Genomic DNA, 19,620 nt, shown 5'->3' on the forward strand with positions numbered 1-19,620 from the left:
ATCTGTTATGTGACCCCCCCCCCAAAGGGGTCGTGACCACACAGTGACAACGCTGCTGCAGAGGGACACTCCTTCCTTTTCTTTTCCAGGGTTTAGGGTGCCAGGAATCTTAGCAATTGCTATGCAAGGCACAAAGGAAAAAGGGAAGTTTCTGAGATCTTTTATTTCAAACCACAGATTCTATCCAGTTAAAAAATGTCTGTTGGGGATCCTGGAAGCCAAGGAAGGATGTTCAGATCATGGAAAAGGTTTTCATATGGTGGTGGAGAAGAGTGGGGGAGGAGCTGGCGAAGCTCAGAACTGGTGAATGAGTACAGGCTGTTTTTGGAAGGTTTCTAAAGATGACCAGACCAGTTCTTCAAACAGCAGCCATGGTGGGCGAGCCTGAGCTGGGTAGGCCTAAGAGAGAGGGCCCTTCAGATTCTCGCCTGCCTGCTTCCTCTGACCCTGGGCAGGTTTGAGTTCATGTCCATGTGTACTGTTTGTAGAGGAACTCAGAGGGAGAGGACAGAGCATGATAGACAAGGGCTCAGGGTAAATGTGAAAACTTCCTCCTTGCCTCCAAAAGACTCTTGTCTGGGCTTGATCTTCCCAAAGCTAGTGTTCCTGCTCAGCGTCCATGCAGGACTCCCAGGGGTTCTGGGGCATCCGTGGCAGGGAGAAGAGCAGGAGGAGCAGCCCACCGAGGAAGAGCAGGGTGAAGGCAGCACAGGCGCAGGCGAAGGACCATGAGTAGTGGTACTCGATCCAGACGGTGTCCTCACTGTCAATCATACGCTTCACCGATTGCCTCATGACCTCCACAGCGACAATGAGGCAGAGCCCTGGGACAAATCCAAGAGTCTCAGTGACTGACGGTGCTCCTGCTGCCACTCCAATCCTCCCCCAACCTCTGTTCCCTGACTTTGAGCTGGTCCTGAGAGAAAAATGCTTCTAGATGGTTCTAATGTGGTTTCTGCAAAAATGATCCATGCCTACCTACCAATTCCCACTATGCAGTTCTCACATCCTGCAGGGGGTTAGCCAGAGACTGGCCACATTTCCTTCCTTCTTTTTTTAATTACTCTCTGGGGAGGCTTCTCAGTGTTCCTCCTAAGGGTACATTGTGGGGCAAAGGGAACAAAGCAAGCTTTCTCCCTTGTAGCCTTCCTGGGGTCACCAGGGTTCTGAGTTTGTTCCTGTGTGGAGCCTGAGTGTGGAGTGTGGAGCCCTAGGGAGTGGGGTACACTAGGGAGTGGGGAGCACTAAGGAGTGGGGAGCACTAAGGAGTGGGGAGCACTAGGGAGTGGGGAGCACTAGGGAGTGGGGAGCACTAGGGAGTGGGGAGCACTAGGGAGTGGGGAGCACTAAGGAGTGGGGAGCACTAAGGAGTGGGCAGCCCTAGGGAGTCCCCTCCCACCCAGACACTGCAGGACCCCAGTCTACCTGCAAAGGCATAGAACATGGATGCTGGCCTCAGCAGATAATCACGCTTATTCCCGAAGGACAGAAATGCGCAGATGGAGCCCACAATGATGAAACCGAGGCTGAAGATGGAGATGGCCGCTGCTGAGATGCTGTACTCTGCAAAACAGAGGCAGCCTCAGAACCAGAGCCTTCCAGGCGTTTCACACCGTCAGGTTGCTTAGTGAGCTCCCACAGCCTAGATTCCCATTTCACACCTGACTAAGGCTCGCTCACTTTCTTACTCCTTCCAAGTCAGGTGCTGCTGCGGAAGAGTGAGGCCAGATGCTAATAGGATGGATTCACCTGTGTCTTTCCAGGGCGCTAAACTGCAAAGTTCCCTGAGGCAAAGGCCTCAGAAGGAGGCAGGACACCCTGTGGCTAGAGACTTTCCTAGAGCCAAAGCCTTCCTGAGTGACAGGCAGAAGGAGGCACTGAGCTGTAGGTGGTCTGTCTTAGATTGACAAGGGAACTCTGGGAGATTGACAGCGTGTGGGTGTTACCTAGCATGTGAGTGTGAGGACGTGTGTGGGTTGCCTAAGAATCCATCAGAGTATGTGCCATGTCTGCATGGGAGAATCGTGTGTGTGTGTGTGTGTGTGTGTGTGTGTGTGTGTGTGTGAGAGAGAGAGAGAGAGAGAGAGAGAGAGAGAGAGAGAGAGAGAGAGAGAGAGAGAGAAAGAGAGAGAGAATATCAGCATATGTGGAAGCACACACGTGTGCCTTGCTCATGAGGCTGCCAGCACTTATATATACCTCACAAATGAGGATCTGTCTGTGTGTGCATACAAGTGTGTGCGTTCCTTCCATTTGGCTCTCAATGTGTATGCATTCTTCATGCATGAGGATCTGATGGTATATGCATGCACGTGTGATTGTTCCCTGTACCAAGGCTCTCAGTGTTTATGTGTGCCCCATGCATGAGGCCCTGTTGGCCTGTGTGTGCAGGCATGCATGCATAAGTGTTCCCCGTACTAAGATTCTCAGTGTGTGTGTGTGTGCCCTGTGCCTGAGAATCTGTTGGTGTGTGCACGTGACTACACGTGAGGATTTCCTAGCGTGTGCATGAGTGTGTCTTTGTCAGCTCTTGTACACTGTGTAACCACCTGCTCCCACACAGCCCAGGCTCTTCTTGCTGATGAAATCTCTGAGTTCTCTTGATGAAGGGCAGGAATACCATGTTTCCTCAGCTCGGAGGGCTGTTAGTAAGTGTAGGCAGGACTGCCACTGTCCCCACTGAGCGTCTCACCCACCCACCCGATGACCCTGCTCCAGCACTGTGAGAACCTGTACCACTTTCTTAGCCCTCTGGCTCTGCTGGATGGAATATGTTCCTGCTGCAGCTTACAGCCTGCCAGCAAGTCTGTGGAATTCACTGTCCCTTACACCAACAAGTGTCCTCTGAGTACCTGGACCCAGAACTGCTTGTGTGTGCAGGGATGTGACAGGGCTCTAGGCTAGAGCTGCCTTTCATCCTGAGCAGGAGACAACATGTTTCTGCCGAGCGACTCCCAGCTCAGCAGCTGGTGACAGAAGTCGCTTCCTGCCGCCCCTACCTTCCAGGGCCTTACCTTTCTGAGTGGTGAATTCAAAGATCTCTGAGCTCTCTCCTGGGTTGAAATGCCTGAAGTAAGAGCAATTCTTTTCTGTAAAGGAGGAGACAGCGTGTGAGCTGGAAGAAGGGGCGGGCGCCTCTCCACAGAGCATGCAGGGGCTGATGGCTGCTTTCCTCCCCCACACCCGGAACCTGGGCCCAACATTTCCCTGACCTTTAGCATGCCACTTCAGCAGATAAAGACGACAAAGACATTGGGGCAGCATCAGGAAGTAAAGGATGATGGATTCTCAGGGCAGACAGCACACAAGCCCTGAGCCCATTAGGCAGTTGGGGTAACTGGGACCCAGGCTCATATTGTTCCTGAAGTAGGGGCCATACATGCTTAACAAATAACCAATCAGTGATCTTAGCATGTGGATCCCTCCCCCGGGGGCCCTGGGCAATGCCTAGAGGCCAGGGATTGTACTAAAAGCCCTCAGCTCACAAGACAGCCTGCCAGAGCATGGAGTTGCCCAGTGTTATGCCCTGTCTTAGTGTCTTTTTCTTGTGTTTCTGTCTCCCTTGGTATAAAAAACATCACTGCTTTTAAGTTTCAGTGGCACTTAGTGTGGATTCACAGCTTCACTTCCAGGCTACCATTGAATGCTCATTCCCCAAAGACTGGCACCAGTTTCCTTTAGATATGTGCCCCAGGGCTGCCACTGTCATGGCTCTGAACAGGATGAAGGCTTCCTTTTTACCTGGCTACATCGTTTCGCTGCCACTTAATCCTGTCCTTCCCCACGCCTCTCCCGAGGTTGAGGACCAGGATGCCTGGAGATGGGGTCTGGCCTAGCAGCAGTGACTGTTCCTAGCAGCAAGCTGCCTTTCCCCTAAGCTTCTATATTTAAATCACTTTTCTTTTGAGCCAAGCTACCTGGGGTGTCTGAAGACCAGTGGTGATGTCAGACTCAACACTGCTCTTCCCTCTCACAGCATCCACGGCTATTTTAAAGCATAATGCAACCCTCTTATATTTATGAGATCAGTAGCTGTAGATCCTCTTGAATCACTGCCTCAAAACGGCTCATGCTATGTGACACGTCTCCCTGGGTCTCCCTCCGGACAAAGGAACATTTCTGTTTCGTTCTTTAAGGGCCAATTGCAGTTGCCATTGAAAACCCTCCAAGAAGAATTGACTGAATTCAAGTGCATTTCATGGTCAGTTGCTTTCCCAGCTACTCAGCTGCCTCCAGAGTGAGGTACAGGCAGCCTGGAGAGTCTGGTGACCATGGATGGTTGGGTCCTTCTGGGTTGCAGAGGTGACTCTTGCATAGCATACTGGGGACTCAGCTGCCACCAAATAAATGCTGGGCTCCACTCAGGGTGGACAGCGGTGTACAGACAGACATTCTGGATATCTGGGCAGAGAAGGCTGAGCTCAGGTGCACTGCGCTGGGATAGGCTTCCTGCCTGTGGGGAACAGGCAGGTGTCACTGGGCAACTCATTTCCTTGGGTAGTATATGTAATGTCTTCTCCTCCAATAAACACCCTCAAAGGATAGGGGACATTGGGACCACAGGAAGTCCCAGTTTCTCCCCAATATCCTCAACTTTGTACCAGAGGGCAGACAGGTTGACCAATCTTCTCTCTTGAACTTGGCACATGAAGAAGGCCCGTGTCCTTGGCTTTCAACCTGAGAGAAATATATCTGCTTTAGAGCAGAGGGCTGCCTGAGGGAGAACACAAGCCCCTTCACAGTCCCTGATGGCTCCAAAGATGGATTAACCACACCAGACATCGGTCTCATTCAGAACCAACCAAGCCAGCACTTTTAGAGGACAGCACAGGGTCCTCCAGATGGGCACACGTCATGTGACTTAATTTTCTCCACCTTTGCCCTGTTGGTGGATGGTAGTATTTGGGAAACGGGGCATTAGCAAAGCCTAAAACAGATGACTTAGTAATCTGGCCTTCTGAGTAATCTGAGTAAACCTCAGATGTGCCAGCATGAGGACATGAGATGGATTCTCAGGACCTTCTGGGATTGGGGTAACGGTGCATGCGGTGACCTGCACTTGTGATGCCAAGCTGGTGGGCAGAGACAAGTGGATCCCTGGGGCTGTCAGCCAGCCAGCCTAGCTAAACCAGTGAGCTCCAGGCTCAATGAGAGACCCTGCCGCAAACAATAATGCGGAGACACCTCATGTAGACCTTCGTCTTTCATGTGAGCTTGCACATACATGTATGTATTGTGCACACACACACACACACACACACACACACACACACACTCGGACACACATACACGGACACACACACACACACCATATGAAGCAGGCCCTACGTGGACCACTTAATCACAGGTAAGTGTGGAGAGGTGAGGTGTTTGGAGCCAAATCTCAGGGCTTGGCATGAGATCCTAGGCCATGCTTGGCAGGCCACATAATTAACCTTTACATAGCAGCTCCTTAGAACCTCAGCTCAAGAGAAGAAACAACTTGACCCAGTCCTCCACCCACAGGCTCAGTCACCTAGGCAACCCTGCCAAACATCTTCTTTGTGGTTTCCTAATATCCTGCCTACACTAACACCTGGCTCACAAACAACCCACTCTACCCCTCCCCATATCCTGCTCTGCCGACTATGTAAGCTAGCCTGAGAAAAATTAAGTTTGCCACTTGATCAGAATCCTGTGTTGTGATCGTTCTTTCTGCGTCTCTTGTCCCCATTCCCTATCCCTGACTCTCTTGCCCCAGGTTGGCGTCCTGCAGGTTGGGACAGTGAGGGAAAGGGATGGTCTTGTGTATGGTGCAGATTCTGTGCCCTCCTGCTTCTGCCTCTCTGACATCATTTCTTGTCTCCAATACCAGGTATAATACCCTTGCATAGACTTGAGGGCTCAAACTCTGCCTTAATGGCTTCTGTCCCCTTACTGTGCGGACACAGACAGTGATTTAGAACAAGTCAGCAGAGATCCCAGTACCAAGAGTATCCAGGACCACGATTAGGGTTTCCGAGGTTATTGCCATCTCTTCTGTCTCTGAAACTGGCTTATAATGATTCTAAGATTACCTTTTCTACAAAACTCAGAGGTGTAAAATGTGAATTGGGCTATTCCTTAAAAATATACACAGCCCTGTGTGGTGGCACAAGCCTTTAATCTTGGCATTTGGTGGGTGGGCAGAGGCAGGCAGATCTCTGTGAGTTCCTGGCCTGCCTTGTCAACATAGTAAGTTTCGAGCCAGTCAAAGCTACATAGTGAAACCCTGTCTCAAAAACAAAACAAAACAAAGACCAGTGAGCTCAGCTCAGGCTTGCCTGGGAACTGGGGCAGGGGTGGCTGGCTCACCCCATAGTATGGTTCAATCACTGGCTTTGCAGAATCCAGGGTGACAATTTCAAAGAACTAGAAGAGCAGGCACATGAAACCTCAAAGTGATCTTTGACAGGGGATAGCTCCGAGTTATCACTGAGACTATCACCGGGGTGGCGAGCACCTGGTAGTGCAGATTTAATATATTAAAAATAACTCGATGTGTGTAAAACCCAAGGAACTGGTGGTTTGGGGAGACAGTCTCATATATGATGCCATGTTGCTTTCAGGGAGCTTTTGAAGATGTGTGCTCTTCTAATCACCACGGAGGAATTCCTAAGATGAGCGCTGTTCCTCCATGGAGGAGTCTAGATAAAGCTTCAGCCCCCACCCAACACAAGTTCATGTGTGTAGGAGAGGAGCCTAGGCATGAGTTCTGTGGGTAGAGGAGGGAGCCCTGGAGATTCCCAAGCTCAGTGACATCATGCCTTTCTTATGTCCACAATACTTACACTGAATACAGGTGTGTGTGTGTGTGTGTGTGTGTGTGTGTGTGTGTGTGTGTGTGTGTGTAGAGAAATGGGCTGCCAGGGCTGCCATAGTGAGGCAGAATCTGAAAGAAACAGGGCGGGGAATGGTCCTTCTGGGGCTTCCAGGCTGACACATGGTCTCCCCAATAAACTGGAGAAGCCCCTTCTCCCACTCAGGAGGCATTGGCACCAAGCTCAGGTGTTGATCTTATACAGAGCAGAATTTTATGGCTCCTTGTGGACACTGGAAACTCATACAAAGCAACCTGTCGTGTCCGTCCTGCGAGGAACCTCCAACACAACATGGCAGAATGGTTTTAGTGAAACCACCTGTATCAGCTCTCAGTCTGGCTGCCCCTTACCATGTCATGTCATATGTGGGGCTCCTTGTGGCCTCTTAAGACAGACGGTTTTAGGAGCTGTGTATGTACGTTGGAAGTTATGGGATGGTTCTGGAGAGCAAGGAGGTTAGGGATTTAAGACCTGGGTGCTGAACCTCTCCTTGTTAGGTAGTTAGCCTGGGGAAGGCCATGCTCATGTTCAGTGTTCTTCCTTGTCAAATGAAAACCATCTATAGAACACAAATCTCTATAATGCAGGTAACTAAGAAAGTGGACATAACAGGCAAATGTCTAGGGGCAAATTCCTGCTCGTTATTCACATAGCCACACTCAAATTATCCCTGTCCTTTGAGCGCTTTATTTTCCTTATCTTTGACATGAAATGATGAGGAAAGTGTGGAGGTTTTTGTGACATTAGATGAGTTGGTCTAATTGTGTGTTGCTTAGCAGTGTGGATGGCTCTGAATAAGGCATCATTAGGCAACTTTGTCATTGTGCAAACATTATGGAGTATACATACACAAACTAGGATAACTATATCACCAGGTGATACAATGCCATAAGGCCAGTCTATTACATATGGCCCATTGTTGACCAAAATATTGATATGTGGTATACAGCTGCATGTATGTGGCTGCATATCTCCAGGCTTCCATGGTGTCTGGGGAAAAGTATTCTGTTTATCTTATTAAGAATTTCATGAGGGGTTGGAGATGGCTCTGTGGTTAAGAGCATTGGCTTCTCTTCCAAAGAACCCAGGTTCAATCTCCAGAACCCATATGGTAACCCCAAGATCTGACACCCTCACACAGACACACATATAGGCAAAACACCAGTGCACACAAAATTAATAATAATAATAATAATAATAATAATAATAATAATAATAACAACGAATCTCATGCATATGGTAAGTGGTTGTGCTGGTCAGGTTTTTTCCAACTTGACACAAGCTAGAGTCACCTAGGAAGGGGGATCTTGACTGAGGAATTGCTTCCATCAGAATGGCATGTGCACATGTCCTTCAAAGGCATTGACCTTCAAAATATTTATTTTAGGGCCAGGCGTTGGTGGTGCATGCCTTTAATCCCAGCACTCAGGAGGCAGAGGCAGGGGATCTCTGTGAGTTCGAGGCCAGCATGGTCTACAGAGAGAGTTCCAGGACAGGCTCCAAAACAATACAGAGAAACCCTGTCTCAAAAAACAAACAAAAAATTATTCTATGTGTATGGATGTGTGCATGCAATGCCAGAAGAGGCCTGTAGAGAGCACCAGAGCCTCCGGAGCTGGAGTTAAAAGACTGTTGTGAGCCATGTGAATGCTGGGAACCAAAGTTGGGTCTTCTCCAAGAGTACTTAGTTCTCTTAACCACAGAACCATCTCTCTGGCTCCAGGAGAACTTTTTGATTAATGTTGGATGTGGCAGGGCACAGTCTACAGTGGGGAATTCACCCTAGGCATGTGGTCCCGGGCTGTATGAGAAGGCAAGCGGAACAAGCCGTGGAAAACAAGCCAGCAAACAGCATTCTACTTCTCTGTGGCCTCTGTTCAGTTCCTGCTTCTGTGTTGCTGCCTTGAGTTCCTGCCCTGGCTTCTCTCCATGAGAGACTGTAACCAGAAGCTGAAATAAACCCTTTCCTCCCCGAGCTGCTTTTGGTGTTTTTCGTAGTAACAGAGAAGCAACCTGAGGCAGGTCCTAATCTTAGTTTCGTTTTCTGTTGCTGTGGTAATTGTGTGGGCTCACCATCCCAGGTTCATAGTAGGGAAGTTGAAAAGCAGGAATTTGAAACAGCATGTCACATCCATTGTCCAGAACAGAGAGCAATAAAGTAGTGTATCTTTCATAGGCACACCACATACCAACCCAGCCCAAGTAATTCCTCAGTGAGACTCCTCTCAGCTAATTCTGAATTGTGTCAAGTCGACAAACGAGCCATCATAATCATGTCTTACCTTCTGTTTTTTAGCATTCGCTGTATCTTTCACCAGCTTGGATGTGATGTATGTAGGTATGGATTTCTTCAAGTCTATACTACCTAGAAAATCATTGCACTTCTTGGATTTGAAGATTCACGTTTTTCATCCAGTGTGGGAAGCTTTTAGCCATTACCCTTCCCAAATCTTTTCCCTCCTTTCTCTCTCTCTCTGTTCTTCCGGACACTCCCATGACATATATGACAGTGTCCCACATGTGTCTGAGCCATTGCCCTTTTTCTCATGCCTGTTATGCTGCCTGGAGAATCTCCATGGGCATTTCTGAAAGTTCGCAGAAGTTTTCATTTGCCTGCTCAGACCGGTCTTTGAGTCCCTCTAGTGAACTTCCCACTTTAATTACTTCCGTTTTCAAAAGGATTTCTAGTTAATGTTTTAAAACTAATTTCTGCCTCTTGATTGGTTATCTATTTCAGGAGGACCCTCCTCCTATCCCATTCTTAGAGGTGGTTTCTTTCAGTTCTCAGAATGTATTCAAAAGTGCTGATTTAAAGTCTTTGTCTAGCTGAGGCTGGTGAGATGGCTCAGTGGGTGCCGGCTAGCCACCTGATGGCCTGGGTGTGGTCCCCAGACCCCACGTGGTGGAAACAGAGAACCGACTCCCTCAAGTCATCCTCCGACATGCCTCCAGAAACAAACAAATAAATGTAATCAAGTCTTTGTTCATGCCTAGACATCCCAAAGGCTCATTCTATCTACTCTGGTTTGTGGCTTTCCTCTTCATATATTATCCATGTCATCTTAGTTTGCCATGTACCTTGTTTTCTGTTTTGTTTTTGTTTGTTTGCTTTTGGGATAATGTCTTACTATGCAGTCCTTACTGGTCCCTATGAAGATAAGGCTGGCCTCAAAGACACAGACATCCACCTGCCTCTGCCTCCCCAGTGTGGGATCAAAGGTGTGTGCCAACACACCCTTCTTAATGGCTTGTATTTTTTTTTTTAAACATACACACCACATGGAAACTTTGGGAGCCTGGTTCTCCTTGAGGCTTTTTCCTGGTCTGTGTTTGAGCTAGTACTGTGACATCTATATTCTAGAGCATGAACCCTCTGTTCTATTGGCTTGACCATGAGTTAACAGAGGTGTCCTAACATGCATGTAACCAGTTCATCCCCCAGGCACAGCTTGGCAATTGAAGACTTTTGAAAAATGACAAAAAAAAAATTCAGAAAATGACAGGAGAGGGACTCTGCAAGAGGTCTAACCCTGTTCTGTCTCCGCTAGTGTCAGCCAGACAGTTCTTGGTTTTGCTTTGTTTTTACTGAAGTAGTAGTTTTCATGCACACAACAGAAGGGAGAAAATTAAAGCACCCTAAAACTCACTGTTTTGATGGGCAGTGGTGGCACACGCCTTTAATACCATCACTCAGGAAGCGGAGGCAGGTGGATCTCTGTGAGTTCGAGGCCAGCCTGGAGGAGAGAGAGAGAGAGAGAGAGAGAGAGAGAGAGAGAGAGAGAGAGAGAGAGAACCAACCAACCAAATCACTGTTTCTCCAAAGTTTCCTGCTTTTCTTGAATAAGTGCTTGCCAGGTTATTTCTCCTTCAGTCATTTTTTTTCTTGTACCCCCAAAGTTAATATACACAAATATAGCACAGAGGCCTACATAGGTGTGTCATTATTACAGCTGTTGATGAATGAGAGAGCTCTGCGTGAACTCTCTTTCAGAAAAGACAGTTCTTAGGGAGCATAGAAAAGGTAGACGGGGATTGAAAACTGTGTCCATTTGGATGCAGGAACAGGATTTGGAAGACAACTTGGGGAGGTTAGGTTCTGTGTCGCAAGTGTGGGCAGTATAATTTACAGCTGATGAGGGCGAGAAGGCAGACAAACAGACTCTGGTTAGGCCTCAGGCCAAGCCTTGCCTGTTGGTCCCCTGAGGCTGGTGTTCTCATCAGCCTGTCCCTTTCTGCGTAGATATGGCTCATTTGCTCTGACTTTAAAAGGCACAGACTCTAGGGACAGGGAGACAGAACCATAACATCCCTCCCCACTCATGATCCTGGAGAAGCTGCCTCACCCTGCCCTGCCCAGGGTGTTGGCCAGATGATGCATCTGTTTACGAGTGTGTAGAGCGGCCAACGGGTGTGGACATCAGGCTATGCGCTAGCCTTTGAGCATATGCTCATGTCCATTAAAGCCTTCTACCCTGAGACTCTGTGTTTCCAAGACAGCTGAGTGGTTACAAATCTCTGGTTCCCCAGCAGTGATGAGTGACACCCGGGGTTTCCTGAAGCAAGAGCTAAGGAAGAGGAGGGAGGAGAAGAGAGGGAAGGCAGGCTCTTCACATGCAGACTGCTGGGTCTTTGAGACCCAGGACTGAGTGCTGGAATGGCCAGTGTCAGGCAGGACATGGAAGGAGTCATTCCGAACATCAGGATGAAAACCACACATGCAATGGTCCGCTGAGGCCTTGGAGACATTGTGAGTCCTAGAAGTGACCCTACTGCTTTGCACAGGGGAAGCAGAAGCTGAGATGGGCCTGGCTAGTCCTTCACAGGGCTCAGGGTGTAGCTCAGATGGCAGAGGCCTTGCTTAGCATTCACAAAGCCCTGGGTTCCATCCCCAGCATTGAATCAACTGACTAGACAGCTAGCTCAAGACACGTCTCAACAAGGAAAAGCCCTTTAAGAGGGCATAGGGTAATGGTGGGCCTCTCCCTGGCATGTTCTTTCCCACCATGCATCCTCTTCTTGCTCTGAATCCCAGGGGCTCTACACTGATAGGGTAGAGACACATCACTCTAATGCTGGAACTCCTAGGCAAGGAACTTGCTTGCAAGACGTGGGGAGGGAATGGAAGAATACAGTTCAGTCACTACAGAAGGAAACACTGAAGAGCTGAGTGATGTGAACTAAGGGAGAACACACAGTAGGACCACAGGCCCTAACAAGCACCCACACCACATCTGCTTCATAAGCATGCAGCAGCCTTCCCCCTCCCCCGACTCCCCAAGTACTGCGTGCTTGATTTCATGCTCTGCCATTCCCAACTTGAAGTTCTAGGTACTTAAGAACAAGGAACCAAGTGTTTCCCTTTTGCAGGGCCTGACAAACTAGGTGGTAGTCTTGTCTATAGGTTTGTCTAGAGGCTGAGGAAGGAGCCAGCCTGCCCCATAGGTTCCTCTAGCTTGAGATCTTAGGGTCACCAGTTAGTCTGTGCAGGGAGAAGATGGAGCTGAGATGCCACCGAGTATCATTTCTGAGCATCTGCTGTTGGGGTCAGAAGTCCCTGGTCTAGTAGACCAGTAGTCTTGGGAATCTCTTAACTCGAGCAACCTGCACTGGAGCTGGAGACAAATGCTCTCTTTTTCCACCTTGGCTCTGGCTGTAAACACTACCCCAGGCTATTCCCTTCTCTTTCCTTGCAGGAAAGGCTGGCAGCAACTCAGTTCCCACAGGCAACTTATCTTGGTGTCTTGGAAGGGCAAGAAATGGAAAGAGGTAGAGAGAATGGGGACCTTACCCCCTGACAGCGTGATGCGTTCACAATTCTTGTCTTCCTTGTCACGTACAGCAATGCGCGTGGTGCAGATCCTCCAGAGGCCAAAGTGGGCTGCCTCACAAGTTTCATTATGGTGCTCCAGGTGTGGGCTCAGCAAGGCCCAGTGGTCAGTCACCACGGCCACCATGGCCAGCACTCCCCCTACCAGGATGAAGAAGAGGGTCACACGAACCTTCCATGTTTTGGTCTGTGGCATGGTGGTCACTGAGGTGTGGGTGCTCTGGGCCGGGGGCAGCAGTGTCTCCCAGGGAGAGGCGACAGCTGGCTAGATGGTGGCAGTGGCTATGGAGTTGGGAGTGGAAGCTAAGTTTAGTGTGCCTGGCTGAGCCAGAGTGGGCTGGCCTTGGGACTGAGAGACACTGGGCAGTTGAAGCAGCTGCCCAGACGTGTCATCGGCCTGAGGGAGGCTTCTATTAATGCTTGTCTCTAGGCGTGTCACCGAGGATGCCTTCTGCTCAGATTTCAGGGCTTTTCTCCCATCTGGGGGCTAGAAATACCCACCAGGGTGAGGGAGAGCAAAAGCTCTAAATAGTGACTTGAAAGATCTACAGAGTAGGCTTGGTGTCTCTGTGTGTGCAACAGGCTCACTAGATGTGTGGGTGCTCAGGACCAGAAGGCATTACCAGGAAAGGGCAGGGGACCCCACGAGTCACCGGCCTCCTAACTTTCCTGTCTCACACTGCCAAGGCAGCCACCAACACCAGTGGACGTGAGGAACTCAGGAAGCTGTCTGGAGGACACCAGAAGGAACTCCCACAGAGCTCACCTCCCAAGCAAGCACTTTAATGGCAAGTCCTACCTCAACCCCCGTCCCCCTCCCAGCCACTTCTGACTGGTTCCCAGATCTGAGCCCAGCTTGAGAAGTTACTTCTTTCTCTATTGTCATCTACCCTGCAACCAGGAGCAGAGGAGCAGCTCTGCATGGGGCTGGCAGACCTTGCACTTTTCAGCTGTTTTTGTATGGCTCTTCACAGCATACAGAGCAGCCTGGAGGGTGAAGAGGCCATGAATTAGACTGAAGCCATTTCTTTGCACTGTTTTCAGCTTTGTTTCTTATCAGAGACTGGAAATAAAGATTTTCTATTATGTCCTGTCACCCCTTTTCTTTCTTGACAGCATCTCATGTAGCCCAGGCAGGTCTCAGACTTGATATGTAGCCAAGGAGTCCTCAAAATTCCTATCTTCCTTGCCTCTGCCTCCCAAGTGATGGGGTTACTGGCATATGCCACCATGCTGTTTATGCGGTATTGATGCTTACACCAGGGACTTGTGCATGGTGGGCAAGCACTCTACCAACTGGGTTATAGCTCCAGGCCATTTCACTTCCAAACACAATTAGAAAGAGACTTACTCATAGGCGAATGACAGGAAAAAAACGGGATGCAGATAGACTTGGGGGGGGGTTTGGGAAAGTTTGGGACCCCTGTCTGAGGGTCACGTATTTCTTAGTCTAGCTCTTGAGTTTTCACCATCTCCCTCTGTCCCAGCAGGTGGCCCTTTCTGGGTGACTCCATAAGGCTGAAACATGACTGGAACTAGAATCTCTGAGCTAAGCAGAGTGTTGCTCCTCAAAATCCCAGCCTCAAGTTTATGATGGTTTTAGGAAGGCTCTCACCAGGTATGGAGAAACATTCAGACGTGGAAACCACAGAGTGCTGACCCTGCAGATAAAAGTGATTGTAGCTCCTCCTCAGAGAGTGCTCACTATCTATGTGACCCTCTCCCGGAGACCTGCCTTCAGGTTGCTGTGGTATGAATCCCAGTGTGGGAGGCATGGCAGACTGATGTGGGTCACTGGAGGAGGGCTCTTGAGAGCTATGGTGAGAGCTATGGCTCATCCCTGATTCCAGTGGGTTCTCCTCTTGCTGATAAACTGAGATGTAACAAGGCATGCCACAAAGATCCCATTGCCTCCACTGAGCCCCAGCTGTCAAGCCGGCGCCCTCACCATGTTGAACTGTACTTTTTCAACTGTGAGCCAAAGAAATCCTTCTACTCTTCAGCCACTCCTGTCTGGTATTCTGTCAGAGACAACAAAAGCAGCCTGTCAAGTTAATCTCACTAATCCACACGTGAGTAAAACTGTCACTCCAACTTTATAGATAAGGACCCACAGACTCAGACACAGAGTCATTTGTCCACACAGCAGGGAGATGGAAAGCCAGGTGTCATGAACTCATACTCTGAACACTGAGCCAGGGGCTGGAGCTGGAAGAAACTTTTTTTTTAATGTTTTTTTTTTTTTTTTTTTTTTTTTAAGACAGGGTTTCTCTGTGGCTTTGGAGCCTATCCTGGCACTTGCTCTTTTAGACCAGACTGGTCTCGAACTCACAGAGATCCACCTGTCTCTGCCTCCCGAGTGCTGGGATTAAAGGCATGCGCCACCAACGCCCGCCTGGAAGAAACTTTTAAAGTCTCCTGGGGCAGAGGAGGAACTTGCAGCCCAGAGTCGTGCACTGAGCTGGGATGAATAGGCCACAGCTGCCCGCATCCCGGGTCTTGTGGTAGCGTAATTCCACCTGAACTGTCACTTTACAAATGTACCCCCACCTAGGGTATAATCTCCCAGAAGCTCCTGTACAAATTATCTCTGTTTCTCCTCCCTGTCCCCATCTCTGCATTCTCTATGGAGCTGATCAAGTGCAGATAACCCGTGGCTGAATGTTTTTCAGACACCTGCTGCTGTCCCCACTCAGCTCAGAGAGCGACTGTCTCTATGGAGTCAGGATTTTCCATGGAGAACTCTGAAGACCTAAGATTTTGCACAACCTTTGAGTTCCTTATGGTAGCCGGTGCATAGAGGATGCTTGGTGGCCTCAGGTACAGCCAGCAAGAGCCAGATGCCCAGCAAAGCAACCCTTGGGGAACTGGATAGGTCTGGTGTTTGAAGATGGAGGATATAGAAAACAAACCAACCACTTAATTTTAGTAATTGTGGGCTTGTATGAAGATGTACAAATACATTTTGAATTTCCTGGCATTGGGGGCACCCTTTGCTCTCCCGTACTGCCTTTGGGGGGATATCTTGGACTGTGGTATAGCCCAGGGGTACATTCAGCATCAGCCAGGATGCCAACGTAGAGCCAAGAGTGGCTAGGGCAGCCACTTAGCAACGTCATTTTGCATTTTCCTCTGCAGGAGGGTGGGTGGTGGAGGGCAGGCACGTGCTGAGTCCTCTACCCTGGCGAGTGCAAGCATTAAACATTGATGGCCTTTTCTTTTTGAAGCCATTTTTGTGTGAAGCACACAGCTTGGCTGACAGCTCCAGCGACTGCAGATGAGTCGGTTCTCTTCTCTGCTAAATTTCTCCCGATAACTTTTTCTGCTTGAAGGCTATTCGCAGGCTTCCTTGGTCAACTCACGTAGGGCCTTGCTGGACCAGGAAGGAGCTCAGAAGCCAGGACTTTGTTGGGAGCCTACATTGTTCACTGTGGATGCTTCCTGGAGCACCAGGCAGGGGAGTTTTCATAGGGCAGCCAGAGAGTGGGCAGCAGTTTACTGGGGACACAGTGACCTCAAGATCACACCCCACTGGGCCCGTCTCCAGCTGTGTGGCTTCCAGCAGGTCCTGAGCCTCTCTAAGCTGCCCTTTCCTCCTCTGTGAGCGCAGGGCAATGGGCCTAGAGGGAGCTGGTGTAAGGATTAAGATGATGGTTTTATCAGCTTAGCCTGTGACAGACGTTATGAGCTGAATTATGGCTGCTGTAATTCACATCTGGAAGTCCTAAGCGTGACAGCGATGATATTTGGATGGCGGAGGTCTGAGGAGAGAATTGGGTTTAGGTGAGGTCATGCCGGTAGAGCCCTCCTGATGGGATTATAAGATGAGGTCAGGGCTGTCTCAGTTTCTCTGTTGATCATGTGCAGACACAGTGAAAAGGCAGCTGTCTGCAAGCTGTCTGAATCATCTGGCCATTCTGGAACCAGAATTGTAAGGGAAGACATTTCTGCTTATTTGAGACACCCAGCCTGTAGCATTTTGCTATCTTAACAGCAGCCCGGGCAGACTAATAAAGCAAGCAGTTGATTCAGTGTAGTGTTATTTGTAGACTACCCACAGATTTATTTTTCTGGATGGGAGGGAAACTTCCAGAAGACAAGCACTGAAGCAATGCTAGGTACCAGAGCCTGAGCCCATGGTAGAATCTTCATAAGTGGTTACTGTGTGACTGTTGGACGGTGGATGGACTGAAAGAGGCAGAGGTAGATCATATACTCTAATCCGATAGATGACCCAAAGGAAATTTTCTTTGTTCAAGATCACAAGGACCTAAGAAATGTCAATAGGGGTAGATCTGGTAGCACTTGGATATTTTTTTTTTTTTGGTTTTCTTTTCTTCTTTCTTTCTTCCTCTTTCTTTCTTTCTTTCTTTCTTTCTTTCTTTCTTTCTTTCTTTCTTTCTTTCTTTCTTTTTGAGACAGGGTTTCTCTGTGTAGCTTTGGAGCCTATCCTGGCACTTGCTCTGTAGACCAGGCTGGTCTTGAAGTCACATAGATCCGCCTGCCTCTGCCTCCTGAGTGCTGGGATTAAAGGCATGCGCCACCAACACCCGGCAGCACTTGTATAATTTACCTTTACTTTCTGAGATGTTTTACAGGGGCACAACAGAGGCAGGCAAGCACGGGAATAGCATTGCAACTTGGGGTGCCACCTGCCTTGGGCTATGTACAGAGTCATCTTCTAATAATGCATCTCGCAACCCACAGCCCTCACCTGCATTGAGTCGTCATCGGCTCCACTTCCCTTAGCAACTTCTTGCTGACTTTCCGTTTTGTGATGGAGGTTAGGGCAGCAGGCATGTGGCTGATAGAGGAAGTAAATGTGGAGGCCACTGGGAAGAAAAGGACTGAGACTTTAAAAATCGCACATGGTTTGTAAAAAGAAAATGAAGGGAGAGAGGTCATCAGGGGTCAGATCTTGCAGTGTCCCCCAAAACCACCTAAAAAGATAGAATGTGCCAGTCTCAGTCGGAATGCTGAGACGTGTTGAAGTGTTTCCCCTTCTTATCATTCACTTTCTTAATTAAAAAATTTACTTGAGCTGGGCATAGTGGCGCATGCCTTTAATCCCAGAACTTGGGAGGCAGAGGCAGGTGGATTTCTATAAGTTCGAGGCCACCTGCTCTACAAAGTGAGTTCCAGGACAGCCAGGGCTAAACAGAGAAACACTGTCTTGAATTAAAGGCATGTGCCACCACCACCTGACAATTTTTTAAAATTGTGTGTGTGATGGGGTCCGGGAAGTCTCGTACCATGGTGTGCTTGTGGAAGTCAGAAGGTAACTTTGTGGAGTTTGTTCTCTCCTCCTACCTTCTCCATGGCTTCTGGGGGGAACTCAGGTGGCCAAGCTTGCTTGGGAAACACCTTTTCTTGCTGAGCTACCTTTGCAGATCATCTCTTGTTAGTTTGAAGCAGGGTTCCATTCAGGGTCCCCGAACTCACTCGGTAAACCAGGCAGGCCTTGAACCTACAATCTTCCTGTCCTGAGGCATTGCAGTCACAAGCCTGAGCCACAAAACTTGCAGGATATCTATATATCATACTGTCTCTGTCTTGGTTACTTTTCTATTGCTGTGAAGAGACATCATGACCAAGGCAACTTATAAAAGAAAGACTTTATTGGGTTTATAGTTTCAGAGGGTTAGAGTCCACCGGTGACCATCATGTCAGGGAGCATGGCGGCAGGCAGGCATGGCATTGGAGCAGTATCTGAGAGGTCACATCTTGAAAAAACAACCACAAGGCACAGAGAGAGAGAGAGAGAGAGAGAGAGAGAGAGAGAGAGAGAGAGAGATAGAGAGAGAGAGAGAAAGGGAGGGAGAGAGAGAGACTCATAATGGCATAAGGATTTTTAAACCTCAAGGCTCACCCGCCAGTGACACCTTTCCTCCAACAAGGCTACACCTCCTAACCCTTCCCAAACAGTTCCACCAACTGCCAAGGCTGTCAGTCCCCAAATGATACAAGAGAGTGAGGCTGGAATGGTAGTGGAGTGGCAGTCACCAAGGTCCTGAGCCAAGGCAGGTACTAAGAAGACGATCTGTTTGGAAAACCCAAAGGTGTAGACCCAAAAGGGTTTGGTGAGAGACTGACAATGGAAAAGGGTGGATTGGAGTTATGGAGGCCTTGGTGGGCAGTGTTGTTGTTGACCAGAACATGATGCTCTAGGGAGAAACTGGGTTTGTGGTTCAGATTCTATGTTCCTTGGTCTAGTCTGCTGTAATCCAGAGCCTCAAAGGCACTGGCTTCATTTGGTTGTACACCTCCTTTTCCAGTTACAGTCTAGGCAAACTGGCTGGCAGGGGGACCATTTTCATCCAGGAAACCATGCACCCAGGAGTCTCCTTTCTCGCCCCTGTGCCCTGTGGATTGTTCTTGTCTATGAAGCTAGAGCTGGCTCACTGTCATATTGTAGGCTCAAGAAGGAGGAAAGAGTGCAAGTTCAAATCACATGTTGCAAATGTGCAGTGAAGACTAAAGTTGCAAAAGGCTCTTGAATCGACAAGAACTTAACCTCACTGTAGTCAATGGACTATTGCTCCATTGGGAGGAAATCATGACTAGGGAGATTACAATTCCCTGAGTGTAGGCAATTTTGAGCTTAAGGCGTAGAAGCCTAGGGTTGCTAGAAGGCAACAGCCAACAAGAGGTTCGACCAAGGCCCAGGTCAAAAAGTAAAAAGTGTCCATTGATTTTAACAAGTGACAGGCAAGAAAGGAATGGCACAAATAACAATTTATGATTATAGCTGAGGAATGGATGGCAGGTAAGGAAGGACAGACAGCTAGCACAGACCATTCCTGTAACATGCTTAGCTTAGAAAGGAAGGTCATGGAACAGTGAGATGGCAGAGTGGCTAAAAGCATTTGCCTCCAAGTCTGACAACCTGAGTTCAATTCCGGAAACCCACATTTGTCCTCTGAAACACCATGGGATTTGCCCCCTTACTCACAC

General features: G+C 48.9%; 1 protein-coding gene across 1 annotated transcript; it reads right to left on the reverse strand.

The window, feature by feature from the left end:
• Positions 1 to 597: 597 nt before the first annotated feature.
• Positions 598 to 12,862, reverse strand: Cacng1 (calcium voltage-gated channel auxiliary subunit gamma 1). Its single transcript, XM_027425301.2, has 4 exons — positions 12,628 to 12,862; positions 3,015 to 3,089; positions 1,426 to 1,563; positions 598 to 824 (listed from the first exon to the last, which is right to left on the reverse strand). Exons 1-4 carry the CDS (start codon positions 12,860 to 12,862, stop codon positions 598 to 600), a joined length of 675 nt encoding a protein of 224 aa, XP_027281102.1.
• Between the last annotated feature and the right edge of the window lie 6,758 nt (positions 12,863 to 19,620).

The sequence above is a fragment of the Cricetulus griseus genome, chromosome 7 (assembly GCF_003668045.3).
Source record: "Cricetulus griseus strain 17A/GY chromosome 7, alternate assembly CriGri-PICRH-1.0, whole genome shotgun sequence".
Classification (NCBI taxonomy): domain Eukaryota; kingdom Metazoa; phylum Chordata; class Mammalia; order Rodentia; family Cricetidae; genus Cricetulus; species Cricetulus griseus.

Excerpts from the sequence above, each read along its gene's own strand:
- Cacng1 (XM_027425301.2), bottom strand. The coding sequence starts at position 12,862 with ATGCCACAGACCAAAACATGGAAGGTTCGTGTGACCCTCTTCTTCATC. Across the intron at positions 1,564-3,014 it reads TGAATTCACCACTCAGAAAG|AGTACAGCATCTCAGCAGCG; the intron begins GTAAGGCCCTGG and ends TCTGTTTTGCAG. Across the intron at positions 825-1,425 it reads CATGTTCTATGCCTTTGCAG|GGCTCTGCCTCATTGTCGCT; the intron begins GTAGACTGGGGT and ends GATTTGTCCCAG.